We start from the raw sequence: 13,007 nt of genomic DNA, 5'->3' as shown, positions 1-13,007 counted from the left end.
CAAAACCTCCCAGCAGTAACATATAATTTGTACATGTTGAGTTAGAAGCTACTCAGACTGGAATAGCTATTGATTTATTTAACAAAACCTAAAAAATAAACCCTGAAACCTCCGTCCACTAATTGACAAGTACCTTATTTCCAGGGAACCTTTAGGCTTTAGAGTGTTGGAGAACAGCAGTTTTAATCCTCCTTACCTGTGATATCCACTGCAACGGGCAGGACAGAAGGGTTAGTGCATGGAAACACAAGTCATGGCAATATTAGAAAGCTGGAACTTCCCAAGAATGAAAATGCAGCGGGTCACACCCTTCATCTCCACTGATGCACTTAAACTGGCATAACCTAGAGCAGCAATTAGGTGCTGCAGTTTACCCACCCTTAGCTACCCCTCCACACCAGTGTGCCAGTCAGCAGAACACAAAAGGAACAAAGCAGAGTTTTTCCTGCTGCTTTCTCAGGCCTTAAGCTGCACTGTCAGATTTGTCATGAGAGGATGTGAATGTTCATGCATGAACTCCTTCTAACACAGGAATTGTTACTGCAGAACCTACAGAACTTAAAAACCTGTAAATGGTTCTAAAACACCGAAGTGCAGATGAGTAACATGCTCACCTCGTGGGGGTTGGTGTAGCCCAAAAGCAGATTTGCTGCTTTAATGTCACCATGGACATACTCATTTTCATGGATGTATTCCAAAGTATCCAGCTAGGAAAGAGTGTAGAACAGAGGAGAAAACATCATCAGCTTTTCCACTTTGCCCTTAACCCTATCAAGAAATATTTCTTACTTATGCAGTGAAATCAAGGGCTCCACAGACTGAGCTGGCAAATTTGGTTTGAGCTGGAGCACAGGGACCATCCAGTCTGTCACAGGGCCTGTTCCCACCAGGATTTGCCACTAGCCAAACAAGCCACACTTTTCCATGAGGTGTCCCTGTGCAACTGCTTAACGAGTACCAGCTTCTAAGACCACAAAGCAAGAATGAAACCAGCAGTTTATAAATGCCAGAGCGGATGCTGAGAACACCAAACTCTTGAAAAGAACATATTCAATCAGTTCTGAAGGTTTGGAATAAAACTCATTCTCCTTCAGCTCCTTACTGAGGTACAATATCTCTAAATATTATTATTAACAAACACATTTGCACTTGGCAGCTCAAACAAAGGAAAACCTAATCCTGATTTTTGGAGCGTATAAAGAGTGTCACAAATTTGTCAGTTGTGTGACTATGAAAGCCCTCCACATTTTTTTTTTAAAAATATTTATTATTATTTAATTTAAAGGAAGTTTTGGATGTGTCCAGTGTAAATCCCTCCTTCAAAAGCAGGGGTAACATAAAATAGACCATCTTAATCCTGGTCAGTACAATCAGCAAATGCACTGAAAATGGGCCATCCAGGCATGCAACAAACTCTGACAAATATGGATGTCTCATACAACACCCCTCAGACACTGAAAAAATAAATCAATACATGTTGAGGCACAAGAGAACAGGCTTACACATCTCACTCTAGTGGTTTGAAGTACATGGTCTGTGTTTTAACCTATTAGAAAAGACATTTGGGTTGAGCTCACCAAATTCCAGTCTTGATTTTCTACTAAAGGTTTTCGACTAAGGGGTCTTGATTTTCTACTCAATACTCACTTTATTTTAAAAGAGATGAAAAATAAGAAAATACACAGTGTTTACACATGTTGAATTCTAACCTCAAGAGCCACCTACAGGAACTGTACAGGAAGGATAATTCTCTAGCTGAACTCAGCAATCTCCTCTCTTCTGTACGTACCATTCGTGCCCCAAGTTGCAGAACAGTCTCCTTCTTAAATCTGCTCCCACAGTCTTGAAAGATTCTCTGCAGGTCTTCCCCCAGTCTCTCCATGACCATGAATCTATAACTACCAGGACACATATAAAAGGGAGGAATCCTTTTAGACAAGACTGCAGGTTTGTGCCAGATTGAAAGGACTTAATCTCCATTTTTGAAAATGGATCTTCAGTCAATTTGAGGCTTAATTACAATTTGTCTTATTACCTTTTTCCTTTGTACTCAGCCAAGCCTGATCCCCAAAACACTGGAATTCCTAAACATCTTATTTTTTTGAGATTCATCCATTTTCTTACTGCAATAATAAGATAACATGGGGTTAGAGGTAGCTGGGGAACTTCAGGTTTGGTGTTTTGTTCTGTTCCAAGGCTAGGCTGTCTCTGGACTCCATTCATTGTTGTGCACATAATAAATTTGGCTCCTGTTCTCCCTTCAGATCAGAAAGAACAAGGATAACACCCAAGTAACAAAACTACAGCAATCTAGAAATCCTGCAGCACCAACTAGGATTAGTTCAGTGGATATGAAATGAGTTGGATATGAAATGAGTTGGATTCATATCAGTGGATATGAAATGAGTTGGCTGGGAAGCTCTAAAGCAACAGTTCTTATTAGAAGTAGTCAAACCCAAACTTGTCCTTAAATCTACCTGAATCAGAAGTGATACATTACTTACTGTGCTCTTGTTTTGCAGCCCTCTGGTAAAATTTCAGCTCAGAAAATAAGGGGCCATTTTCAAGATATTCCTGTGGAGAAATAAATAAACTTGGTATCATCAAAGGCATTAGAAAGACAACAATTTCTAAAGCAAAGCACGTAAGAAATTCCTAGAGGATGAAATCCCTTTTCCCCCCACATCCATGCCATCTGAACTGTAATTTTAATAAGTAGCTAAAAAGAAAAGTTGTTTGGCAACACATTTTCATAAACAACACAGATCCTTTTCAAGCATTATTTAAGACCCTATTTTCAGAAATATTGTAGATCAGGTGTGTTTAAGATCTAATTTTCCTTACTAAACTGTTAAGAGCTGCAATCAAGGAAAGGAAAGAATCATGCCCAGGAAATACTGTGTGTCATGGAAATGCCAAATATATCCCCAAGTGGGAAAGTATGTTAAAAAAAAAGCCACAAGTATGCAATACAGACCCAATGCTGCAAATAAGGAGAGATAATTAAGAGAAAGAACTGCATGCAAGTTAATAATTTAGAAATGAGAGCTAAACATTACCACTTTAATTACATGAACTGCATCATCTTGTACAGGAACACGAGTTTGAGGGGATGCTGCAAAGGAAGAAAGAGATGGAGATCAGGCTGTGTGCAACAAAATATCATTGCAAACAAAGACTGTGCTCACACTAAGGCAACCAAAAAGATACACAGCATTTTGTCTGAATTCCTGCTTTTAAAGGTCAGAGCTTTGCCAAGTTCAAAGCAAATAAAACTAAAACAACACACACAGAGAAGTTTTAATCAACAAGTAGAGAAGTGATTTTAACCCACATTTTCAGGAGTCTCTCCTTGGCTGTTAATTAAGGAGTAAGCAGGATGTCCTTCCTCACTGCAGGTTCGCACCACAATGAGGGATTCCATTGTAACAGACTCTGTTTAAGTCATTCCAGTCAATTGGAAAACCTCTGTATTTGGCTGCTGTCAATCCACTGTCGTGACAAAGACACCCCTTAAAAGTTGTGACCTCCACACACTCAGCCAGGATTGTCAGCTCTCCTCCCTTCCACAGTCATTTGGCCCCAGAGGTGTGATTTCTGTGCTGACATTATTCAGACAGTGGCCTAAGCTGGGGACAGCACAGCCACCACCTCCTCCAGGGGAGTGAGGGATTGTGCTCTCGGTGCAAGTGGAGATTTCAAACCAATAATTGACCACAGGTGCCAATTACAGCCCAGGAGACAGAACCTCCCTGCACAGACAATGCAATCCTATTTTCTTCTGACCCTGAGAGAGCCATCAGTTCTCTCTGATACGACTGAAGCCACATGGAGCTACACTGGGATTAAAATTTAATGAGACTAAATCATCTTTTAGAATCATCACTGGAAAAAACTAAAAAGAATACAGTTCCTGGGAAATAAGTGTCCCTTTCAAACTCCTTGTAATGATCAAATACCAACAACAGTCCAGGTGTGAAACACTTCAGCTGTGAGCACACGCAAAACCAGACCACTTTTATCCACATAATAAAATCAAGTAAACTTGGATCTAATCAAACCACCCAAGCTTACTTTTTTTTTAATGGTCAGGGCATAGAAATATTTTTACAATGATCAGACTCCTTCAGCTGCCATCTCCCTTCCATTCTATTCAGCATCTGGGTTGAATTTGGCACTGTACACACTCCAAACACCCACAGGGTCCCCACTGCCTTCTGCTTGGCACTTCCCCACCAGAATGAAAACATCCTAAAACAGCAGCTCTGGAAGGTGTGAACCATCTATAGACTCAGACAAGTAGCAGGCATGTTAAGGACACAGATTAAAACTACAGCCAGGAAGGAAGTTTTGGTAAACTTTGTTCCTACCGTATTGTTGTGCTGAACTAGGAATCAGGGAACAGGCACTTCTATCTTTACCTTTCTTTGCCACATGTAGACTGTGTGTTAATAGCTGAAGACATCAGTTTAAAGGAGCACATCCCCTGTGTTTTCATTGCATTCAACAACATCACATTCCCCAAAGAGAATTAGATGTGCTCCCTTACTGACACAGACCAGAGCAGAACCCCTGTATAAATGTGTTTTAGCACCAAGTTGCTTTTAACAGAGCTTTGATAGATATAGAGCAGTATCAAATTTAAATGAATTTGAAAGAGTCTGATCTAACTTCCCTGTAGACTTCTTGACATTTTCTAGAGAGGCCTCATTGCTGGTAATGTGGAACAGGCAGCAGCAGCTGCCAGGGTAATGAAGAAGAGCAATTAACAGGAGGCAGCCCAGCAAAGGGGTCTGACCCCCACAGTTCTTACACTGGGCCACAGTGATGCTTTTTGGAGTCACACCAAAAGAACATCCTCAGGAAAAATCAAACCAAAACCAACTGGCAATTGTTACAATGTGAAAAGGGACAACAGTCAGACAAAGCTCAACAGGATCCCAGAACGGGTGCCCCACAAAACGAGTTACACAACATTCAAACCTACAAGAGCAGAAATGGTATTTTACTGCACATACATGAAACAAGGCACAGCATTCCCCAGGAACAACACTCCAAACTTCTTACCCAGGCAAGTGCTTAACCAATCCATCTCATACACACAGACAAGCAGCAGTAGTGTGCATACCTTTTGTCACATCAGTAAAATGAACCATTCGGATCTCAGGCAGCAACACTTCAGCCACAGCTCAGAAAAGAGACAGACTATTTTTCTGTCCATAAACAAACATAAATGGTTTTTAAAAAATTGTCTCATTACTATGTATAGTTACTTAACAGACTGGAAAGGCTCCCAAGGTTTAACAAACAGTCTGATTACATACCTCATAGCCCACTGCCACATACTCTCCTGCGAGTTTAGCTCCTGGTTAATTACTGCACACCCGTAATTAGCCATGTGCTCGCCTCGTTCTGTGTGGTGGCACATGGCTATTTATAATATTACAATCAGTGAAATGCCAGACTGCAGGACAGTGAGCACGGGCTCTGCAGGAGGCTGTGCTGACAGGCAGGAGGGCTCTGATGGCATAGAAGGACTAGATGGGGAGATTATGTGTGCAAAAAATCCTACAGCAGCTTAGCAAGTGTGAGAGTTCCCCGTTTCTGTTGGTTTTATCAGCTGGACAGGTGGGGGCACGATCAAAACCACCGTCTGCATAACTGCTAACTGGGAATACTGGTGCCAGGTGAAGCTGTGGAGGGGGCTGGGGCTGTTTCCACCTCATGCCAAGAGGGGTCTCACAAAACATTTGCAGAGGGCAGGGCTCTGCTTTCCCTTCCTCCCTTCCACCCCACAATCACAGCCAGCTACACGAATTTCAAATGCCCCCTGAAATAAAGCAGTGCAGTAAGATCCACATCCTTGGCCATCATTTCCAACTGCTGAGCCTGCACAACACAGCAAATAACCTACCTCCAGTTATCCCACGTCCAGGATTCCCTGGCCTCACCCAGGCACAGCAGTTTTGATCTTATCACCCATTTAAATCGTGGATTTCATTTGTTGCCACCACCTTAATTAAGGTGGCTTTCTAAATGTTAACAAGACACAGCAACAAAAGGGTGTTTGTGGATGAGCTGCATTTCCTCCAACCACCCAGCACAACTGCAGCCCGACAGAGCAACTGTGCCAGCTCCATTTGCCAGTTCAAACGTGCTTGTTGTAGTTTTAGCAGTTAATTTGTGGCAGCCACATTTGGAATATGGTGAAATATTTTCAATGGCTCTCACAGAACCAGTTTTGTTGACAAAGTTTACACAGTGGAAAAGAAAACAGCGTTGGTTTGGCAGTTTGGAAGAACATCCCTGCTCCTGTCCACAGCTGGTGTCTTTGCCACTGCTGGATATTTTCAGGATATATTTGTTTGGGAAACATGAGTAAAACTATTTTCATTAGTTCTGGGGTTGCTAGTATTTTATTTTTGCTTCGTTCCATTCATTAGCTAATCCTGAAGAGCGATTTACCAGCTTAGTTTTTGCAGAAATAGAAACAAATCTCAAAAATATCCCATTTTGGAGTTGCAGGCGACCTATCAAAAAAGCTGGGAAAATTCAGACCCCGTTTAAGTCAAGCCAAGAGTTGTTAAATTTAATGGGTAACAAACAGGGTGGAAGTGTTGCTAACAATAAAATAGATAAAATAGAGTGTTATCTAACAATAAAAAAGGATCCAAGTTGCAGCAATAGAATTACTAAGAACAAAATGCACGTAAGTAAATAAAAAGTAGCATCTAACACATCACTATTTCCTGCATGAGGAGGGTACTAAGATAAAACATTTAAAGGCAAACAAATCACATTGTTTCCCCCTCTCTGACATTGCAATATCCAATATTTCCCAAGAATTGAAACATTCAGTCCTTGAAGGGTGTTTAAACTCCACTTCTAATGCAGCCTAAGGAAGATCTGCTTCTCTGTTACTTTATAGCTGCATCATCATTTCCTGGACAGGCTCTTTTCTGAGCAGTGTTTCTGAACAGGTTTTATTCTGGATTCTTCTCCCAGGAAGCTTTATAAATGTAGAGTTTTATTACACAAACTACACAGACATAGCTCTCCATACCCTGCTTGTGGAGCCATCTTCCACAGGACCCAACCAAACTGATTTTGGGAGAAAATCGTGTTCAACTGCTAAACTGTTTTGCAGATGACTCCAAATGCCTCCAAGTTCAGAGCATTCAGCACTGGTAGGAAATTTCAGAACGTTTCTGACTCATGTTTCTGGGAAACCTGAATCTTGACTCAGCAGAGCCAAAGTTTTGTATTGCACAGCAACGAAGCCACTGTTTGACTTTCAAAGTTAACTCCCCTGAGCTGGAATAGGTGTGACACATCCTTTAACCCCAGGCAGAACAGCTCTGCGTGCTCTGCTCTTACAGCACTCTCACATGGGAGTCCAGGCCTCTAATATTTAAAACTTGATGCACAAACTGTTTTCTGGCAAGGTTTTGCTCCAGCCCATCTGCTTGTCTGACATGGTGCCCACTCAGAAGATCCTATGCCAGTTCCAGCAGGGTCCAGGTGCCAAAGGCAGCTAAAGGAGTGCCCTCCATAAGGCAACAGGTTCCCTCCAAAGCTCCTCCTGCTCAGAAAAACACCCCCCACTGATCAAATAAATAAAATAGAGAAGTCAAACCTGCTCTCTTGACTTTCTAGTATTAGTCAGCAAAGCAGGGTCCAAGTCCCTCTCAGAACTCTCCAAAGCTGGACTAAGAAGAGCACAACAGCTCCCAGATCACAGTCCACTCATGTGGGAAAAAAACCCCCAACACATCACATGGCAGAACACTGCAGTGGAACAGGAATGATCTCTGCACACTCTGTAACAGGCTTTAGAATATTGTGTAAAGATGAGTTACACTTGCAGCGTTGAGACCTGTAGCTCACAGAGGACCCAAACAAAAGAAAGGGGGAAGATTCAGAGGGAAGCAGTCGTGACCAGTTGAAGGAAGGAGTATTTTGTCTTTAACAGGTGGTGCAGGACCAGCCTAGGTAGCTCAGCCCTAAGTACCCCCTGAGTAAGCAAAATCAGGATAAATTTATAATTTGTCTGCCAACAGACAGTGTGAAAAATTAGGTTATCTGCTTGCAATATCTGTATTTGTATAGTTTAATATTAATGACTAGACAAAAACACTCCTTCCTGAAGTGCTGTTTGCCTGCTCACAAATCTATTTTCGCACTAAGGTTCACAATGAGACCTTTGATGAAATGCATTTTAACATCTGAGGGTTAAGAAAAATCCACCCCTGAGTTACCTGCCAGTGCTTTTAATTACAGAACTTTGCCATTAGTATTCTTCTTTCCATTGAGCTAATAAAAATCATGCTGAATTTATATCTGTTGGTATCATCTTTACTGCATTTTTAATTCATTTGCTTCACTCTAATAAATATTTTCAGTGAAGTTAATTTAAGCAAACTGCTGAAGTACTTTGTTTCTCCAGAAACAATTGCTAAAGCCAGCTTCCCAAGCAAACCAAGGAATGAACAGTAGGACAAGGACAGAGTGTGCTTCTGTCAATGTTTCTCTTCCTCTACACATGTACACCCCCACTCAAAGCCATACAAACTATCCATGGAAATTAGTGGGTTTGAAATAGAAACAAACTGTCTTTCAATCTCTCAGCCTGATTCCCAGAACAGCGAGGGCAGGATGTACTATGATGAACACCATCTAACAACCCCCTGTGGATGTAAATATAAAAAAATACATTTTTTGCAGAACCACCAGTTTCCATGAGAGGGAAGCTTGCAAAGGAGAGAGTGCTGTCTACAGCAGGTTCCACTGTGACAGAGGAATCTTAACAAAACATCATGTGACCTTTCTGCATTTAAATTTTCAGTCCAAACTGTGCATTAATAGAGTGCTTGCAGCAGGACTAGAGAATGATTTATATAAAGACTGCTGTTAATTACTGACTGTGACAAATGAGAGAATGTAAGGCTCCTCAACTCTTGGTTCATTTTCCAGTGTGCTGCCACTGTACTCCACAGAGCTACAAACCAGTTGTGAGACCACCAACACGTCACGTTCTTCCTCAGCTGCTCTTCCCTCTGCTCCCCCTTATCCAAGGGACAACAGTTCTGAGGTGCCTGAAACCAAATCAACACCAGTTACATCCATACAATAAAACTTCTCATGTACAATGGGGTAGTTAATTCCTGTTGATGATCCATACTCTTCTTGCTATGGCAAAAGCAAGGCTTCTGAGATCTAGAACATCTCTGAGAGGATTTTTGTTGCTCCTGTCAGCAGCTGGGAGGGATCAGTATTTGTAAGCCTTGTGCTGCTGGATCTGCTCTGGCCGAGGTGAAAATGCAGAGGGAATCCAAGGGAAGGAACAAGTCAACAAAGAATAAATAAGTTGGCACAGACTGGAAAGAATAATCAGAAAACATTTGTGAGGCAGGACAGAACCTGCAGACAGTGGTAACTTCCACGCACATGGAACTATTTCCATCCTGGGTCTCAGGGTCAGTAAAGGGCTTTGAGCAGCTTTGATTCAGTGCACAGAACCTTCCTCCACAGAATGCATCCCCTGTAAATATATTTTGCAGAGATACTGTAAAATTCCCCAAGAACATTGTTATGGATTAATGGAGTATGGAATAGTCTTAATGGGAAATTAAGCTATAACAACGCACATCAAAATCTTTACACTGCCACTGTAAAAATACTTATTAAAAGATATAGCTGGCAAAGTTAACCTTTACTTTCATAAAAGGGCTGTGCTCTTCATTCCTGGCAGGCAATCGAACCTGCCTCCACTCTCCTGTCTGCCCAGCTCTCCACAGCTCTTTCTGGGTTATCTTACCCCTGAAAGTTAGTGCTTCTCTCACAACCTGCACCAAAATTTAGTCTGAACAGCACAGAGAAAGGTGTCTCTCAGCACCAAGCATCCCTGTCTTACTCTCAAAGGTTAGTCATCTACTTCACATCCCTTGGATCTCAAAGACAGCTGAACTGTTTTGTAGCATCAGGCCCCCCAAAAGCTACTGAATGAAATGATTTGTATGATATAAACACGTATCAGAGATCAAGAGGTGGACAAAGAAAGGCAACTTCAGTCAGTGTCAATACTTATGGATAAAATGTTGTCCACTTCCTCTTTAATTGTAGGATGAGCTACGAGGGGAACTGAGCCTTCAGTTCAGTGCTACAGGTACCATTCTGTCCCTACTGACAGAAGAGATTAAATGAACACAAATACCATTACAAAAGTGGCAGCTGCATTTCCTCAGCGATTTTGTCACTTCTGAAAACACACAGAACACCAACAGTCCCAGACTGTATTCTCCTTCTGAACTAATCCACTGACTGCTTTCCACCTCAGTTCAGTGGGAGCCAAACTGCAACCAACACCACAACACATGAAATCACCTCAGTGATCTGTGGGATCAGGCAGAAAACTCATCAAATCTACATGGAACTGACTGAATCCCACGTGCTAAACCACCTTCACAAGGTCCACTGTGACCTGACTGCAGCAGAAAATGACGGAGCTGTATCCTGAGTGATTCAGGAACACCATGTTTTTTGGTTTATTACTCTTGGAGAAGTACACCCACTATGACCTTGCTTTCTGCACTGCACCCCCAGTTCCCTCAGACCCTTCTGTGGGAGACTTCTGCAAGTTTCCAACTTCCTTTCCTTTATCCTTGAATGGCAGTATCCACAGACACTTTAACTTCACTTCTTATCTCATGCTAAGGCCTATTTTCTGTGGTTACATCTAATATATGCTCTATGCACAGCACCTCTCAAATGTAACCAACTAATGTTTCAAAGAAGGTCATAACAAGATAACAGATACCAAAAGGAAAAAGAATGTAAATATTCTAACAGTGCCCTATCTTTTAACTCCTCTGTATCTGCACTGAGCTGAAACCCCCATTGTTCCCACTGGTTCTATCAGCAGAGCAGTGAGATGTGTGTGAGCTACAGGAATTCCAGAGGAAACCAAACCAGAAACTCCTCTACAGGAACCTGTCAGATGTGCTCCAACTACTGACAGCGACATCAGGACTCAAACCAATTCCTTCAGCCTCAAACCATGCCCTTGGTGAGGAAATTCAGTGCAGCAGGCCACACCAAATCTAGCCCAAAGTAAAACAAGCCCTAGATTTCAGCAAAGGGGAGCTGTAGGGCCATACCCACTGATGGTTGCCATGTCCTCATTTCCTGGTCACACCAAACTCCTCACAAGCACATACACAGCCTTAGTTTTCTCCAGGTTTCTCAGTGACTGAGTTTACTCTGTGGAAAAGCAGAAGCAGTGGAATTTAGGTCATTACTGAAACTGCTTTGCTCTGTTTGCACAAGCCTTTGGTGGAACGAAGTGCCAGACTACTCCTTTTCCCCCCCTAGAAAGTTTCTTCACTCAAACCTGAAGCACAGGTGCAACCTCAGTCCAGATGCACAGGTACTCTCTCCTGGTTCACCCTCCTGTAGTTTACAGCCACATGTTAATAGCTGGAAGAACAGCACAACTGGGAAGCCCCTTTCACAAGCAGTATCTGGGAAACAATCACAAATGTATTTTCCATGGCAGAAACACACAAAAAGGAGAAGCTTAAACAAAGAGGATATAGCTGATTTATGCATAAAAGGAAGTTGGTTTGTGTATAGGAGTGACTTGCTTATGAAGTTTTAAGCATTAATATTCCTAATAGAGTTAATAGTACTCTAACTTAAATAGATCATGTTTGGCTCCAGGGACAACGTACTGAACTGCTTCTAGGTAATTCTTCACTGCTGTCTCAATACTAGCTCAACTTATTTCAAGTTCAATTTTGACAAGTTCAAGTCCTGAACAGTCACTGTGGACTAGTTTGTGTATGCAATGAAAAAAGAAAAACCAAACCACGAAACTCATAATATTGCCTTGAACACAGGATTTGCTCTTTCAGAGAGCCCAGCGACAGTAATATGCATTATACAGTCTCCAGCGACCCAGAATGCTTTTACAAAACGCCTTTCAGAACTACTCACTCCTCATAAAGCACAATCTCACTGAACTGCAGCAGCTGCTTCTGAAGAAAACACAGAAGCATATCTAGGCCAGAGCAAATAAAGAACAGCATTTCCACCTCTGGTGAAAAGGTTTGAATTTAGGGGCAACACCCAGCTAACTATTGTTCCTGTTACATACCTTGGATGTTTTCTTGGCCAGAAAACAACATTTTCCAACAGCCAAAAACTGAGAGAGTGCTACAGAGCATGAGACTGGCCTAAGCCCAAAGCAGCGCCTAACAAAAGCAACTTTTTCTTTGAAAAGCATCACCTGGCAGTGCTCTTTGACAGCAGCGCCGCGATTGCCCCACCCAAGATCCATAGAACACTGGAATAACACTGGAATAACCAGAAACTGAGCCGGACAGCCCGTGGAGAACACGCTGCATCAGCAGGGACGGAACAGGAACAGCAGGGGAAAACCTCGGGAAACTACACTTCAGCAAGGATCACCACCGGCATGTAAACAACAGTAACTTTTTAAATCCTTTCTGCTTCACCCAGCTCAGAAAGTTACAAGTCACCCTCTCAATTACCACCGCTTTTTTACCTAAATAGATCAAGCCAAATCCTCCCTGGCCGATCTGACTGCCCAGCCTCCAGGTTTTTCCTTCGGTGTCTTTCAGGATCATGTCTTTAGGGAGAGGGACTGGCAGCTTGCCTCTGCCGGGACCCTTGGGCGGCATCGTACCTTGAGAGGGGGAGAAAATGAAAGAGAAAGTTGGTTGAGAAAAGCTGCCAGAAGATACACTCTACCCCGGCGGGCTTTGCCCGCAGAGCGCAGCAGGGGCGCGAGGCGCTGCCCCTCAGTCCCGCTCCCCCTCACGCACCTCCACAGAGCGCCCTCGGCTTCCCGCCGCCGCCGGCCGCAAACTTCCCGGCCGGGAACTTCCGCAGCAGCAGCAGGAGGAGGAGGAGCGGGCGGCGGGATGCCGTGTTCCTGCGGGGAAACCCTGGGCGGGGAACGGGGCAGGACCGGGACACCCCCAGGC

General features: G+C 42.9%; 1 protein-coding gene across 3 annotated transcripts in view; it reads right to left on the bottom strand.

The window, feature by feature from the left end:
- VRK2 (VRK serine/threonine kinase 2) overlaps positions 1–13,002 on the bottom strand; it is a 35,615-nt gene extending 22,613 nt beyond the window's left edge. For all 3 annotated transcript variants that reach the window (XM_027653787.1, XM_027653788.1, XM_027653789.1), the window contains exons 1-7: positions 12,846–13,002; positions 12,566–12,706; positions 3,060–3,115; positions 2,505–2,574; positions 2,036–2,123; positions 1,790–1,898; positions 615–707 (exon numbers count right to left, since the gene is read on the bottom strand). In XM_027653787.1, coding sequence (XP_027509588.1) covers positions 615–707; positions 1,790–1,898; positions 2,036–2,123; positions 2,505–2,574; positions 3,060–3,115; positions 12,566–12,701 — 552 coding nt within the window. In that variant the 5' untranslated portion in view covers positions 12,702–12,706; positions 12,846–13,002. The remainder of the gene's footprint in view (positions 1–614; positions 708–1,789; positions 1,899–2,035; positions 2,124–2,504; positions 2,575–3,059; positions 3,116–12,565; positions 12,707–12,845) is intronic.
- Positions 13,003–13,007: the final 5 nt, after the last annotated feature.

Source organism: Corapipo altera, unplaced genomic scaffold, assembly GCF_003945725.1.
Source record: "Corapipo altera isolate COAL_440 unplaced genomic scaffold, ASM394572v1 70, whole genome shotgun sequence".
NCBI classification, from domain to species: domain Eukaryota; kingdom Metazoa; phylum Chordata; class Aves; order Passeriformes; family Pipridae; genus Corapipo; species Corapipo altera.
This window is presented reverse-complemented; position numbering and strand designations above follow the sequence as displayed.